An 18,307-nucleotide genomic window follows, 5' to 3' on the forward strand; every position below is an offset into this window, starting at 1 on the left:
AAGGATGGGGGAGGGCTGGGTAAGGATGGGGGAGGACAGGGGAGGGCTGGGTAAGGATGGGGGAGGACAGGTGAGGGCTGGGTAAGGATGGGGGAGGACAGGGGAGGGCTGGGTAAGGATGGGGGAGGACAGGTGAGGGCTGGGTAAGGATGGGGAAGGACAGGTGAGGGGTGGGTAAGGATGGGGGAGGACAGGTGAGGGCTGGGTAAGGATGGGGGAGGACAGGTGAGGGCTGGGTAAGGATGGGGGAGGACAGGTGAGGGCTGGGTAAGGATGGGGGAGGACAGGTGAGGGCTGGGTAAGGATGGGGGAGGACAGGTGAGGGCTGGGTAAGGATGGGGGAGGACAGGTGAGGGCTGGGTAAGGATGGGGGAGGACAGGTGAGGGCTGGGTAAGGATGGGGGAGGACAGGTGAGGGCTGGGTAAGGATGGGGGAGGACAGGTGAGGGCTGGGTAAGGATGGGGGAGGACAGGGGAGGGCTGGGTAAGGATGGGGAAGGACAGGTGAGGGCTGGGTAAGGATGGGGGAGGACAGGTGAGGGCTGGGTAAGGATGGGGGAGGACAGAGGAGGGCTGGGTAAGGATGGGGGAGGACAGGTGAGGGCTGGGTAAGGATGGGGGAGGACAGGTGAGGGCTGGGTAAGGATGGGGGAGGACAGGTGAGGGCTGGGTAAGGATGGGGGAGGACAGGTGAGGGCTGGGTAAGGATGGGGGAGGACAGGGGAGTGCTGGGTAAGGATGGGGGAGGACAGGTGAGGGCTGGGTAAGGATGGGGGAGGACAGGTGAGGGCTGGGTAAGGATGGGGGAGGACAGGTGAGGGCTGGGTAAGGATGGGGGAGAGCTGGAGGGATTTGGGTAAGAGACCCCCAGTGAGGTAGTGGTGAGGAGTTATAGGAAAAGCAGGAACACTAATAGTATAATATTATATAACCAGAGTATAATTACCAGAGGGGACACATCACACCTAATGTCCCGGGGATCTGAAAACAGAACATACAAATGGTCAATCCATGAAACCAGATACAGAGGAATGTACCACCGACAGCACACGGGAGACGGCACAGATACAGAGGAATGTACCTCCGACAGCACACGGGAGACGCCACAGACACAGAGGAACGTAAAACTGACAGCGCACGGGAGACGCCACAGATACAGAGGAACGTACCACCGACAGCACACAGGAGACGCCACAGATACAGAGGAATGTACCACCGACAGCACACGGGAGACGCCACAGATACAGAGGAATGTACCACGGACAGCACACGGGAGACACCACAGATACAGATGAATATACCACTGACAGCACACGGGAGACGCCACAGATACAGAGGTATGTACTACCGACAGCACACGGGAGACACCACAGACACAGAGGAACGTAAAACTGACAGCACACGGGAGACACCACAGACACAGAGGAACGTAAAACTGACAGCGCACGGGAGACGCCACAGATACAGAGGAATGTATCACCGACAGCACACGGGAGATGCCACAGATACAGAGGAATGTACCACCGACAGTGCATGGGAGACGCCACAGATACAGAGGAACATACCACCGACAGCACATGGGAGACGCCACAGATACAGAAGAACGTACCACCGACAGCACACGGGAGACGCCACAGATACAGAGGAAAGTACCACAGACAGCACACGGGAGACGCCACAGATACAGAGGAACGTACCACCGACAGCACACGGGAGACGCCACAGATACAGAAGAACGTACAACCGACAGCACACGGGAGACGCCACAGATACAGAGGAATGTACCTCCGACAGCACACGGGAGACGCCACAGATGCAGAGGAATGTACCACCGACAGCACACGGGAGACGCCACAGATACAGAGGAATGTACCACCGACAGCACACGGGAGACGCCACAGATACAGAGTAACGTACCACCGACAGCACACAGGAGACGCCACAGATACAGAGAAATTTACCACCGACAGCACACGGGAGACGCCACAGATACAGAGGAACGTACCACCGACAGCACACAGGAGACGCCACAGATACAGAGGAACGTACCACGACAGCACACGGGAGACGCCACAGATACAGGGGAACGTACCACCGACAGCACACGGGAGACGCCACAGATACAGAGGAATGTACCACCGACAGCACACGGGAGACGCCACAGATACAGAGGAATGTACCACCGACAGTGCATGGGAGACGCCACAGATACAGGGGAACGTACCACCGACAGCACATGGGGGACGCCACAGACACAGAGGAACGTACCACCGACAGCACACGGGAGACGCCACAGATACAGAGGAATGTACCACCGACAGCACACAGGAGACGCCACAGATACAGAGGAACGTACCACCGACAGCACACGGGAGACGCCACAGATACAGGGGAACGTACCACCGACAGCACACGGGAGACGCCACAGATACAGAGGAATGTACCACCGACAGCACACGGGAGACGCCACAGATACAGAGGAATGTACCACCGACAGCACACGGGAGACACCACAGATGTAGAGGAACGTACCACCGACAGCACACGGGAGACGGCACAGATACAGAGAAATTTACCACCGACAGCACACAGGAGACGCCACAGCTACAGATGAATATACCACCGACAGCACACGGGAGACGCCACAGATACAGAGGTATATACCACCGACAGCACACGTGAGACGCCACAGATACAGAGGAATGTACCACCGACAGCACACGGGAGACACCACAGACACAGAGGAACGTAAAACCGACAGCGCACGGGAGACGCCACAGATGCAGAGGAATGTACCACCGACAGCACACGGGAGACGCCACAGATACAGAGGAATGTACCACCGACAGCACACGGGAGACGCCACAGATGCAGAGGAATGTACCACCGACAGCACACGGGAGACGCCACAGATACAGAGGAATGTACCACCGACAGCACACGGGAGACGCCACAGATACAGAGGAATGTACCTCCGACAGCACACGGGAGACGCCACAGATGCAGAGGAATGTACCACCGACAGCACACGGGAGACGCCACAGATACAGAGGAATGTACCACCGACAGCACACGGGAGACGCCACAGATACAGAGTAACGTACCACCGACAGCACACGGGAGACGCCACAGATACAGAGAAATTTACCACCGACAGCACACGGGAGACGCCACAGATACAGAGGAACGTACCACCGACAGCACACGGGAGACGCCACAGATACAGAGGAATGTACCACCGACAGCACACGGGAGACACCACAGATACAGAGGAATGTACCACCGACAGCACACAGGAGACGCCACAGATACAGAGGAACGTACCACGACAGCACACGGGAGACGCCACAGATACAGGGGAACGTACCACCGACAGCACACGGGAGACGCCACAGATACAGAGGAATGTACCACCGACAGCACACGGGAGACGCCACAGATACAGAGGAATGTACCACCGACAGTGCATGGGAGACGCCACAGATACAGGGGAACGTACCACCGACAGCACATGGGGGACGCCACAGACACAGAGGAACGTACCACCGACAGCACACGGGAGATGCCACAGATACAGAGGAATGTACCACCGACAGTGCATGGGAGACGCCACAGATACAGGGGAACGTACCACCGACAGCACATGGGAGATGCCACACATACAGAGGAACATACCACCGACAGCACATGGGAGACGCCACAGATACAGAAGAACGTACCACCGACAGCACATGGGAGACGCCACAGATACAGAGGAAAGTACCACAGACAGCACACGGGAGACGCCACAGATACAGAGGAACGTACCACCGACAGCACACGGGAGACGCCACAGATACAGAAGAACGTACAACCGACAGCACACGGGAGACGCCACGGATACAGAGGAATGTACCACCGACAGCACACGGGAGACGCCACAGATACAGAGGAATGTACCACCGACAGCACACGGGAGACGCCACAGATACAGAGGAATGTACCTCCGACAGCACACGGGAGACGCCACAGATGCAGAGGAATGTACCACCGACAGCACACGGGAGACGCCACAGATACAGAGGAATGTACCACCGACAGCACACGGGAGACGCCACGGATACAGAGGAATGTACCACCGACAGCACACGGGAGACGCCACAGATACAGAGGAATGTACCACCGACAGCACACGGGAGACGCCACAGATACAGAGGAATGTACCTCCGACAGCACACGGGAGACGCCACAGATGCAGAGGAATGTACCACCGACAGCACACGGGAGACGCCACAGATACAGAGGAATGTACCACCGACAGCACACGGGAGACGCCACAGATAAGGAGTAACGTACCACCGACAGCACACAGGAGACGCCACAGATACAGAGAAATTTACCACCGACAGCACACGGGAGACGCCACAGATACAGAGGAACGTACCACCGACAGCACACAGGAGACGCCACAGATACAGAGGAACGTACCACGACAGCACACGGGAGACGCCACAGATACAGGGGAACGTACCACCGACAGCACACGGGAGACGCCACAGATACAGAGGAATGTACCACCGACAGCACACGGGAGACGCCACAGATACAGAGGAATGTACCACCGACAGTGCATGGGAGACGCCACAGATACAGGGGAACGTACCACCGACAGCACATGGGGGACGCCACAGACACAGAGGAACGTACCACCGACAGCACACGGGAGACGCCACAGATACAGAGGAATGTACCACCGACAGTGCATGGGAGACGCCACAGATACAGGGGAACGTACCACCGACAGCACATGGGAGATGCCACACATACAGAGGAACATACCACCGACAGCACATGGGAGACGCCACAGATACAGAAGAACGTACCACCGACAGCACACAGGAGACGCCACAGATACAGAGGAAAGTACCACAGACAGCACACGGGAGACGCCACAGATACAGAGGAACGTACCACCGACAGCACACGGGAGACGCCACAGATACAGAAGAACGTACAACCGACAGCACACGGGAGACGCCACGGATACAGAGGAATGTACCACCGACAGCACACGGGAGACGCCACAGATACAGAGGAATGTGCCACCGACAGCACACGGGAGACGCCACGGATACAGAGGAATGTACCACCGACAGCACACGGGAGACGCCACAGATACAGAGGAATGTACCACCGACAGCACACGGGGGACGGCACAGATACAGAGGAACGTGCCACCGACAGCACACGGGAGACGCCACAGATACAGAGGAATGTACCACCAACAGCACACGGGAGACGCCACAGATACAGAGGAATGTACCACCGACAGTGCATGGGAGACGCCACAGATACAGGGGAACGTACCACCGACAGCACATGGGAGATGCCACACATACAGAGGAACATACCACCGACAGCACATGGGAGACGCCACAGATACAGAAGAACGTACCACCGACAGCACACAGGAGACGCCACAGATACAGAGGAAAGTACCACAGACAGCACACGGGAGACGCCACAGATACAGAGGAACGTACCACCGACAGCACACGGGAGACGCCACAGATACAGAAGAACGTACAACCGACAGCACACGGGAGACGCCACGGATACAGAGGAATGTACCACCGACAGCACACGGGAGACGCCACAGATACAGAGGAATGTGCCACCGACAGCACACGGGAGACGCCACGGATACAGAGGAATGTACCACCGACAGCACACGGGAGACGCCACAGATACAGAGGAATGTACCACCGACAGCACACGGGGGACGGCACAGATACAGAGGAACGTGCCACCGACAGCACACGGGAGACGGCACAGATACAGAGGAACGTACCACCGACAGCACACGGGAGACGCCACAGATGCAGAGGAATGTACCACCAACAGCACACGGGAGACGCCACAGATACAGAGGAACGTACCACCGACAGCGCACGGGAGACGCCACAGATACAGAGGAACGTACCACCGACAGCACACGGGAGACGCCACAGATACAGAGGAACGTACCACCGACAGCACACGGGAGACGCCACAGATACAGAGGTATGTACCACCGACAGCACACGTGAGATGCCACAGATACAGAGGAACGTACCACCGACAGCACACGGGAGACACCACAGACACAGAGGAACGTAAAACCGACAGCGCACGGGAGACGCCACAGATGCAGAGGAATGTACCACCGACAGCACACGGGAGACGCCACAGATACAGAGGAATGTACCACCGACAGCACACGGGAGACGCCACAGATGCAGAGGAATGTACCACCGACAGCACACGGGAGACGCCACAGATACAGAGGAATGTACCACCGACAGCACACGGGAGACGCCACAGATACAGAGGAATGTACCTCCGACAGCACACGGGAGACGCCACAGATGCAGAGGAATGTACCACCGACAGCACACGGGAGACGCCACAGATACAGAGGAATGTACCACCGACAGCACACGGGAGACGCCACAGATACAGAGGAATGTACCTCCGACAGCACACGGGAGACGCCACAGATACAGAGTAACGTACCACCGACAGCACACGGGAGACGCCACAGATACAGAGAAATTTACCACCGACAGCACACGGGAGACGCCACAGATACAGAGGAACGTACCACCGACAGCACACGGGAGACGCCACAGATGCAGAGGAACGTATCACCGACAGCACACGGGAGACGCCACAGATGCAGAGGAACGTACCACCGACAGCACACGGGAGACGCCACAGATGCAGAGGAACGTACCACCGACAGCACACGGGAGACGCCACAGATGCAGAGGAACGTATCACCGACAGCACACGGGAGACGCCACAGATGCAGAGGAACGTACCACCGACAGCACACGGGAGACGCCACAGATGCAGAGGAACGTATCACCGACAGCACACGGGAGACGCCACAGATGCAGAGGTATGTACCACCGACAGCACACGGGAGACGCCACAGATGCAGAGGAACGTATCACCGACAGCACACGGGAGACGCCACAGATGCAGAGGTATGTACCACCGACAGCACACGGGAGACGCCACAGATGCAGAGGAACGTACCACCGACAGCACACGGGAGACGCCACAGATGCAGAGGTATGTACCACCGACAGCACACGGGAGACGCCACAGATGCAGAGGAATGTACCACCGACAGCACACGGGAGACTCCACAGATACAGAGGAATACAGCACACGGGAGACGCCACAGATACAGAGGAACGTACCACCGACAGCGCTCGGGAGACGCCACAGATACAGAGGAATGTACCACCGACAGCACACGGGAGACGCCACAGATACAGAGGAACGTACCACCGACATCACACGGGAGACGCCACAGAAGCAGAGGAATGTACCACCGACAGCACACGGGAGACGCCACAGATACAGAGGAATGTACCACCGACAGCACACGGGAGACGCCACAGATACAGAGGAATGTACCTCCGACAGCACACGGGAGACGCCACAGATGCAGAGGAATGTACCACCGACAGCACACGGGAGACGCCACAGATACAGAAGAACGTACAACCGACAGCACACGGGAGATGCCACGGATACAGAGGAATGTACCACCGACAGCACACGGGAGACGCCACAGATACAGAGGAATGTGCCACCGACAGCACACGGGAGACGCCACGGATACAGAGGAATGTACCACCGACAGCATACGGGAGACGCCACAGATACAGAGGAATGTACCACCGACAGCACACGGGGGACGGCACAGATACAGAGGAACGTGCCACCGACAGCACACGGGAGACGCCACAGATACAGAGGAATGTACCACCGACAGCACACGGGGGACGGCACAGATACAGAGGAACGTGCCACCGACAGCACACGGGAGACGCCACAGATACAGAGGAATGTACCACCGACAGCACACGGGAGACGCCACAGATACAGAGGAATGTACCTCCGACAGCACACGGGAGACGCCACAGATGCAGAGGAATGTACCACCGACAGCACACGGGAGACGCCACAGATACAGAGGAATGTACCACCGACAGCACACGGGAGACGCCACAGATACAGAGGAATGTACCTCCGACAGCACACGGGAGACGCCACAGATACAGAGTAACGTACCACCGACAGCACACGGGAGACGCCACAGATACAGAGAAATTTACCACCGACAGCACACGGGAGACGCCACAGATACAGAGGAACGTACCACCGACAGCACACAGGAGACGCCACAGATACAGAGGAACGTACCACGACAGCACACGGGAGACGCCACAGATACAGGGGAACGTACCACCGACAGCACACGGGAGACGCCACAGATGCAGAGGAACGTATCACCGACAGCACACGGGAGACGCCACAGATACAGAGGAACGTGCCACCGACAGCACACGGGAGACGGCACAGATACAGAGGAACGTGCCACCGACAGCACACGGGAGACGCCACAGATACAGAGGAACGTACCACCGACAGCACACGGGAGACGCCACAGATGCAGAGGAACGTATCACCGACAGCACACGGGAGACGCCACAGATACAGAGGAACGTACCACCGACAGCACACGGGAGACGCCACAGATGCAGAGGAATGTACCACCGACAGCACACGGGAGACGCCACAGATACAGAGGAATGTACCACCGACAGCACACGGGAGACGCCACAGATACAGAGGAACGTACCACCGACAGCGCACGGGAGACGCCACAGATACAGAGGAACGTACCACCGACAGCGCACGGGAGACGCCACAGATACAGAGGAACGTACCACCGACAGCACACGGGAGACGCCACAGATACAGAGGAACGTACCACCGACAGCACACGGGAGACGCCACAGATGCAGAGGAATGTACCACCGACAGCGCACGGGAGACGCCACAGATGCAGAGGAATGTACCACCGACAGCACACGGGAGACGCCACAGATACAGAGGAATGTACCACCGACAGCACATGGGGGACGGCACAGATACAGAGGAACGTACCACCGACAGCACATGGGGGACGGCACAGATACAGAGGAACGTACCACCGACAGCACATGGGGGACGGCACAGATACAGAGGAATGTACCACTGACAGCACATGGGAGACGCCACAGATGCAGAGGAATGTACCACTGACAGCGCACGGGAGATGCCACAGATACAGAGGTATGTACCACCGACAGCACACGTGAGATGCCACAGATACAGAGGAATGTACCACCGACAGCGCACGTGAGACGCCACAGATACAGAGGAACGTACCACCGACAGCACATGGGGGACGGCACAGATACAGAGGAATATACCACCGACAGCACACGGGAGACACCACAGATACAGAGGAATATACCACCGACAGCACACGGGAGACGCCACAGCTACAGAGGAATGTACCACCGACAGCGCACGGGAGACGCCACAGATACAGAGGAACGTACCACCGACAGCGCACGGGAGACGCCACAGATACAGAGGAACGTACCACCTACAGCACACGGGAGACGCCACAGATACAGAGGAATGTACCACCGACAGCGCACGGGAGACACCACAGATGCAGAGGAATGTACCACCGACAGCACATGGGGGACGGCACAGATACAGAGGAACGTACCACCAACAGCGCACGGGAGACGCCACAGATACAGAGGAATGTACCACCGACAGCGCACGGGAGACGCCACAGATGCAGAGGAATGTACCACCGACAGCGCACGGGAGACGCCACAGACACAGAGGAATGTACCACTGACAGCGCACGGGAGATGCCACAGATACAGAGGTATGTACCACCGACAGCACACGGGAGACGCCACAGATGCAGAGGAATGTACCACCGACAGCGCACGGGAGACGCCACAGATGCAGAGGAATGTACCACCGACAGCACACGGGAGACGCCACAGATACAGAGGAACGTACCACCGACAGCACACGGGAGACGCCACAGATACAGAGGAATGTACCACCGACAGCTCATGGGGGACGGCACAGATACAGAGGAATGTACCACCGACAGCGCACGGGAGACGTCACAGATACAGAGGAATGTACCACCGACAGCACACGTGAGACGCCACAGACACAGAGGAATGTACCACCGACAGCGCACGGGAGACGCCACAGATACAGAGGAACGTACCACCGACAGCACATGGGGGACGGCACAGATACAGGAGAACGTACCACCGACAGCACATGGGGGACGGCACAGATACAGGGGAACGTACCACCGACAGCACATGGGGGACGGCACAGATACAGGAGAACGTACCACCGACAGCACATGGGGGACGGCACAGATACAGGAGAACGTACCACCGACAGCACATGGGGGACGGCACAGATGCAGAGGAATGTACCACCGACAGCACATGGGGGACGGCACAGATACAGGAGAACGTACCACCGACAGCACATGGGGGACGGCACAGATACAGGGGAACGTACCACCGACAGCACATGGGGGACGGCACAGATACAGGAGAACGTACCACCGACAGCACATGGGGGACGGCACAGATACAGGAGAACGTACCACCGACAGCACATGGGGGACGGCACAGATACAGGAGAACGTACCACCGACAGCACATGGGGGACGGCACAGATACAGGAGAACGTACCACCGACAGCACATGGGGGACGGCACAGATACAGGGGAACGTACCACCGACAGCACATGGGGGACGGCACAGATACAGAGGAACGTACCACCGACAGCACATGGGGGACGGCACAGATACAGGAGAACGTACCACCGACAGCACATGGGGGACGGCACAGATACAGAGGAACGTACCACCGACAGCACATGGGGGACGGCACAGATACAGGAGAACGTACCACCGACAGCACATGGGGGACGGCACAGATACAGGAGAACGTACCACCGACAGCACATGGGGGATGGCACAGAAACGTCACCGGTTTGTCGCAGTGAAATCAGAAAATAAAGGTTGAGAAAGCGCTATGTCTTGGGGACAATTTATCCCTCTATGGCGCCTCAGTGTAGAATAAAGGAGCAGCGTACAATTCCAGTAACAGCCATGTATTTTCTATAGCAGAGGTTCTCAAACTCGGTCCTCAGGACCCCACACAGCGCATGTTTTGCAGGTAACCCAGCAGGTGCACAGGTGTATTAATTACTCACTGACACATTTTAAAAGGCCCACAGGTGGAGCTAATTATTTCACTTGCAATTCTGTGAGGAGGCCTTCAAAACATGCCCTGTGTGGGGTCCTGAGGACCGAGTTTGAGAACTTATGTTCTATAGCAGGCAGTCCCAACCACGGTCCTCAAGGCACACCAACAGTGCAGGTTTTAGCGATATCCAGGCTTCAGCACAGGTGACTTAATTAGTAGCTCAGGTATTTTGATTTAACCATCTGTGCTGCAGCCTGGATATCACTAAAACCTGCACTGTTGGTGTTCCTTGAGGACCGTGCTTGGGACTGCCTGTTCTATAGCATACAGAGATAATATAATTCACCCTCAATGTGCCATATAGGATGAGCGGCTTAGTACATACGCTCTATGAGGAAGAAGAAGCAGATGGCGCCCATCACACAGATTATTAGGCCGGGAACTATGAAGGACATTCCCCAACATGTAGACACCCAGAATCCAGCGATCAGAGATCCCAGAATATTCCCAACCGACGTGTGTGAGTTCCATACGCCCATAATGAAGCCTCTCCTGTAGGGGGAGATAGAGAGATACTGGATAGCGCGCCAACAGACGATACATTACAGTCACATATAAAACTACCAGCAAACCGTCTCTAAGTCTGGTCTACCGGCCGTTACTGTCACCTACAGTATTATCACAGCGGTCATACCCTCATCCTCCTTCTCCTCCCCCACCAAGAAATAGCCCGCTGCCCCCTCTGCTCCATCAGCGGCTAACCCACTGCTCCACCTGCCAGGAGATAACCTGTTGCCAGAACCCCAAAATCCACACCCACCAGGGAGTAACACACTACACCACCCACCGGGGAGGAACCACTGCCAGAACCCCAAACCACCCCCACCAGGGAGGAACACACTACACCACCCACCAGGGAGTAATCATTGCCAGAACTCCAAACCACCCCCACCAGGGAGGAACCACTGCTAGAACCTCAAACCACCCCCACCAGGGAGTAACCACTGCAGAACCCCAAAACCACCCCCACCAGGGAGTAACCACTGCCAGAACCCCAAACCACCCCCACCAGGAAGGACCACACTACACCACCCACCAGGAAGTAACCACTGGTAGAACCCTAAACCACCCCCACCAGGGATTAACCCATTGCACCACCCGCCAGGGAGTAACCACTGCCAGAACCCCAAAACCACCCCCAACCAGGGAGTAACCACAGCCAGAACCCCAAACCACCACCCCCAGGGATTAACCACTGCCAGAACCCCAAACCACCCCCACCAGGGAGGAACACACTACACCATCCACCAGAGAGTAACCCACTTCCAGAACCCCAAACCACCCCCACCAGGGAGGAACCATTGCCAGAACCGCAAACCACCCCCACCAGGGAGGAACACACTACACCACCCACCAGGGAGTAACCACTGGCAGAACCCTAAACAACCCCCACCAGGGATTAACCCATTGCACCACCCGCCAGGGAGTAACCACTGCCAGAACCCCAAAACCACCCCCACCAGGGAGTAACCACAGCCAGAACCCCAAACCACCACCCCCAGGGATTAACCACTGCCAGAACCCCAAACCACCCCCACCAGGGAGGAACACACTACACCATCCACCAGGGAGTAACCACTTCCAGAACCCCAAACCACCCCCACCAGGGAGGAACCACTGCCAGAACCGCAAACCACCCCCACCAGGGAGGAACACACTACACCACCCACCAGGGAGTAACCATTGCCAGAACCCCAAACCACCCCCACCAGGGAGGAACCACTGCCCAAACCTCAAACTACCCCCACCATGGAGTAACCACTGCCAGAAACCCAAGCCACCCCCACCAGGGAGGAACACACTACACCACCCACCAGGGAGTAACCATTGCCAGAACCCCAAACCACCCCCACCAGGGAGTAACCACTGCCAGAACCTCAAACCATCCACAACAGGGAGGAACACTACACCACCCACCAGGGAGTAACCACCAGCCAGAACCCCAAACCACCACCCCCAGGAAGTAACCACTGCCAGAACCCCAAACCACCCCCACCAGGAAGTAACCACTGCCAGAACCCCAAACCACCCCCACCAGGGAGTAACCACTGCCCAAACCCTAAACCACTCGCACCAGGGAGTAACCACTGCCAGAAACCCAAACCACCACCACCAGGGAGTAACCAATGCCAGAACCTCAAACCATCCCCACCAGGGAGGAACACTACACCACCCACCAGGGAGTAACCACCAGCCAGAACCCCAAACCACCACCCCCAGGAAGTAACCACTGCCCGAACCCCAAACCACCCCCACCAGGGAGTAACCACTGCCAGAACCCCAAACCACCCCCACCAGGGAGGAACACTACATCACCCACCAGGCAGTAACCACTCCCGGAACCCCAAACCACCCCCACCAGGGAGGAACACACTACACCATCCACCAGGGAGTAACCACTGCCCGAACCCCAAACCACCCCCCACCAGGGAGTAACCATTGCCAGAACCCCAAACCACCCCCACCAGGGAGGAACACACTACACCATCCACCAGGGAGTAACCACTTCCCGAACCCCAAACCACCCCCCACCAGGGAGTAACCATTGCCAGAACCCCAAACCACCCCCACCAAGGAGGAACCACTGCCCGAACCTCAAACTACCCCCACCATGGAGTAACCACTGCCAGAAACCCAAGCCACCCCCAACAGGGAGTAACCATTGCCAGAACCCCAAACCACCCCCACCAGGGAGTAACCACTGCCAGAACTTCAAACCACCCCCACCAGGGAGGAACACTACACCACCCACCAGGGAGTAACCACTGCCCGAACCCCAAACCACCCCCACCAGGGAGTAACCACTGCCAGAACCCCAAACCACCCCCACCAGGGATTAACCACTGCCCAAACCCTAAACCATTCGCACCAGGGAGTAACCACTGCCAGAACCCCAAACCACCCCCACCAGGGAGGAACACTACACCACCCACCAGGCAGTAACCACTCCTGGAACCCCAAACCACCCCCCACCAGGGAGTAACCACTGCCAGAACCCCAAACCACCCCCACCAGGGAGGAACACACTACACCACCCACCAGGGAGTAACCACTGCCAGAACCACAAACCATCCCCACCAGGGAGTACCACTGCCAGAACCCCAAACCACCCCTACCAGGGTGTAACCCACTACACCATCGCCCACGGAGTAACCTGGTGTCGGAACCCCAAACCACCCCCACAAGGGAGGACCCTTCAGTCCCCCTCCTGCTGCCAACGATCAGCTTTTATTACGTCCAGCCTATTGGGCCAATGGGATTTATTTTCCTCTCTCACCGTCCTTTCCCAAACCAGTTTCCGATACAGGTTACAACACATGGCCATCCTGTGGTCTGGACCAAACCATTAAACACCTGGGAAGAGAAAATATCACTAAGTAAATAGAAGACTTACATAAAGGGGACAATACTATACCGAGCATCAAGACATCTTTGTAAATATTCATGGTTATTTTATTACTGGTTATAACATCTGTAATGGAATACGGTGAATTATATAAATAAATGTAAATAAAAAGCCAACATTGTAATAATGAAATATATTGATATTAGGAGCACAATAAACAACACTACTGAGAGATAAATGGAGTAAATGCCCTGGTAACAAGAGCTTACAATCTATTAGGAATCCCATTCTGGATCTGGGACACAATGAAGCTTCCAATGGACTTGATCCAGAATGTTCGCCTATTTGCAGAACAGATGTTGTATGTTTTCACTCTGCAAACAAGGGGGTCTAGTTACTAAAGCCTTGGATGGAGGTGAAGTGGACGGAGATAAAGTATCGGCCAACCAGATCCTCAAACCCAGCCTGTAACATGACAGGAGCTGATTGGCTGCTACTTTATCACCATCCAAGGCTTCGTAAACAGACCCCAAAGTGCACGCATTTCAGTTGCACTTGCAGCCATGAGGAGTGTCTGGGCTGTAACGGGACGAGCTCACTGCAGCAAGGGTCAGCGAGGGTGTGTCGCAGAGCCAGGGATAGGAAGAAATATGGCAGTATACAAGGCTGAGGACTAATAGCACGCCGAGTGTACAGACAGCGACAAGTCCACAGCTGAAACCTGCATCACTGTACCGTGGGCGTATGCACCCTGCGCAGGGTCTGTACAGGGCGCCACTCACCTGGATGATGATATAGTAGGTCAGATTGTGGATATTGTAGAAGTAGCCTAATCCGAAGAGAATGGTGAAGAAGCCACTGGCCACCATGCCCCAGGAGAGGAAGTACCGGAGGGGTAAACGTTCTCCGATCATCCCACTGAGAGGGGGAGAAAAGAGGATACACTGTAAATTCTCAGACGAGAAGCTGCTCTACAATGTGGAACGCGTCAGTTCAAAGATTTGCTGGATCGTTACTGTAATTCAGGTTTGTGCAATGTGCCGACACGATGTCTGGTAAACAGTCTTTGCTCCATTTTCCTCAGGAGCTCTGTGGCGTGCAGGCAATGATACGGAGGGCTGCCATGTCTATACCAGAGGCCCTGCACATAGTGTTCATTCTAGCCCCCTGTGTTCCTCAGCACTGAGATACAGACCAGAGTGTGCTAGAATCACCACAGCAGAGAGCGACACCCCAGGCAGGAAAGAGGAACAGCATGGGTTGTGAAAGGTACAGGGTGGTAGAATGAACACTAGCACATTTACTAGAAAGGGACACTTCGATTTTCCAGTGTTTAAATTAGAGGCTCGGCACATGATCAACTTTTACATAATTGCCTTTAAGTCTCGTGCATAATATCCTTAAACAGAGTATATAATAATATAATGTTGTAAAAACGACATAGAAACACAGAATGTGACGGCAGATAGGAACCACTTATTTAACCATATGGTAACCTCAAACCATATTTGATCCTTATTTCTGTGTGAGGATATCCTTATGTCTATATCATGCATGTTTACATTAAAACATATACACGGAGGAAGCCGCTGATGATCAATATAAGCGGGGAAACGCGTTTGTGGTTGTCAAAGTAAGAGGAGTGTATATCCTCCGACACGTGAGTTACCGGCCGGCCAAGTAAACTGCCTAACTACCCCATTGCAAACATCTAAAGGGGGAAGAGAAGGTTGATCGCACGTGGACCCCAGTGCGAAGGGGAATAAGGAGTAGGCTCTATTCCCATTGTGCTTATTAAACTTACTAACAGAGAACTCATGTATTAGACTTACTGTGTATAAGGTGAATTGCAGGGACGCCTGCACATTTAAAAAATTGGCTGTTGGAAAATGCATGGAGTCCGGAGATGGGTAATATAAGCTGATTAACTCCTGCATATATATAGCTGGACTTTACACTAATATGCATATACATTGAGAGAGTGCCTGCTGCTAAAATCATGGTTATGGAGCATTTAGCGGGTTATACGTATTGATATATATATATATATATATATATATATATATATTTATAATACGTATGACCCGCTAAATGCTCCATAACCATGACATATATATTCTAATATTTAGTTCTGTTGCTAATTAAACCATAAAAGCTGCAATTATAATTATTGTGTGTGATACCGGCCGGTGTCTTATAGTATTTTAATATATGCTAAATTGTGCAATAAATATTCATACCTGGATGAGAAGCGCAGTCCTGTTTTTATTGTATCAGTGGCGCCAGGTTTTTGTATTTTGATCATGTTTACATTAATCACGTCTTACCCTCTACCACCTATGCTGGGAGGCTATTCCACTTGCCCACTTCCCTTTCTGTGGCATCATTTCCCCTGACACTCCTTCCCTCCAGTTTCAGTGCATGTCCTCGTGTCCTATTACTTCTCTCCCTGTGAGGAATGTCTCCCCCTGTACCGTGGTGATACCCCTGATATATGTGACAGTCTCTTTCATGTCCTCGTGTCCTATTACTTCTCTCCCTGTGAGGAATGTCTCCTCCTGTACCGTGGTGATACCGCTTATATATGTGACAGTCTCTCTCATGTCCTCGTGTCCTATTACTTCTCTCCCTGTGAGGAATGTCTCCTCCTGTACCGTGGTGATACCCCTGATATATGTGACAGTCTCTCTCATGTCCTCGTGTCCTATTACTTCTCTCCCTGTGAGGAATGTCTCCTCCTGTACCGTGGTGATACCCCTGATATATGTGACAGTCTCTCTCATGTCCTCGTGGTCTATTACTTCTCTCCCTGTGAGGAATGTCTCCCCCTGTACCGTGGTGATACCCCTGATATATGTGACAGTCTCTCTCATGTCCTCGTGTCCTATTACTTCTCTCCCTGTGAGGAATATCTCCCCCTGTACCGTGGTGATACCCCTGATATATGTGACAGTCTCTCTCATGTCCTCGTGTCCTATTACTTCTCTCCCTGTGAGGAATGTCTCCTCCTGTACCGTGGTGATACCCCTGATATATGTGACAGTCTCTCTCATGTCCTCGTGGTCTATTACTTCTCTCCCTGTGAGGAATGTCTCCCCCTGTACCGTGGTGATACCCCTGATATATGTGACAGTCTCTCTCATGTCCTCGTGTCCTATTACTTCTCTCCCTGTGAGGAATATCTCCCCCTGTACCGTGGTGATACCCCTGATATATGTGACAGTTTCTATCATGTCCTCGTGTCTAATACTTCTCTCCCTGTGAGGAATGTCTCCTCCTGTACCGTGGTGATACCCCTGATATATGTGACAGTCTCTCTCATGTCCTCGTGGTCTAATGACTTCTCTCCCTGTGAGGAATGTCTCCCCCTGTACCGTGGTGATACCCCTGATATATGTGACAGTCTCTCTCATGTCCTCGTGTCCTATTACTTCTCTCCCTGTGAGGAATGTCTCCTCCTGTACCGTGGTGATACCCCTGATATATGTGACAGTCTCTCTCATGTCCTCGTGGTCTAATGACTTCTCTCCCTGTGAGGAATGTCTCCCCCTGTACCGTGGTGATACCCCTGATATATGTGACAGTCTCTCTCATGTCCTCGTGTCCTATTACTTCTCTCCCTGTGAGGAATGTCTCCTCCTGTACCGTGGTGATACCCCTGATATATGTGACAGTTTCTATCATGTCCTCGTGTCTAATACTTCTCTCCCTGTGAGGAATGTCTCCTCCTGTACCGTGGTGATACCCCTGATATATGTGACAGTC

At 54.7% G+C, this 18,307-nt stretch overlaps 1 protein-coding gene across 2 annotated transcripts in view; it reads right to left on the bottom strand.

Moving 5' to 3' along the window:
* LOC134983048 (glucose-6-phosphate exchanger SLC37A1-like) overlaps positions 1–18,307 on the bottom strand; it is a 164,080-nt gene that overhangs the window by 92,866 nt on the left and 52,907 nt on the right. For both annotated transcript variants that reach the window (XM_063948746.1, XM_063948747.1), the window contains exons 6-9: positions 15,325–15,460; positions 14,474–14,550; positions 11,522–11,688; positions 947–981 (exon numbers count right to left, since the gene is read on the bottom strand). In XM_063948746.1, the coding sequence (XP_063804816.1) occupies positions 947–981; positions 11,522–11,688; positions 14,474–14,550; positions 15,325–15,460 (415 nt within the window). The remainder of the gene's footprint in view (positions 1–946; positions 982–11,521; positions 11,689–14,473; positions 14,551–15,324; positions 15,461–18,307) is intronic.

This window comes from Pseudophryne corroboree (genome assembly GCF_028390025.1).
Source record: "Pseudophryne corroboree isolate aPseCor3 chromosome 2 unlocalized genomic scaffold, aPseCor3.hap2 SUPER_2_unloc_2, whole genome shotgun sequence".
Taxonomy (NCBI): Eukaryota; Metazoa; Chordata; class Amphibia; order Anura; family Myobatrachidae; genus Pseudophryne; species Pseudophryne corroboree.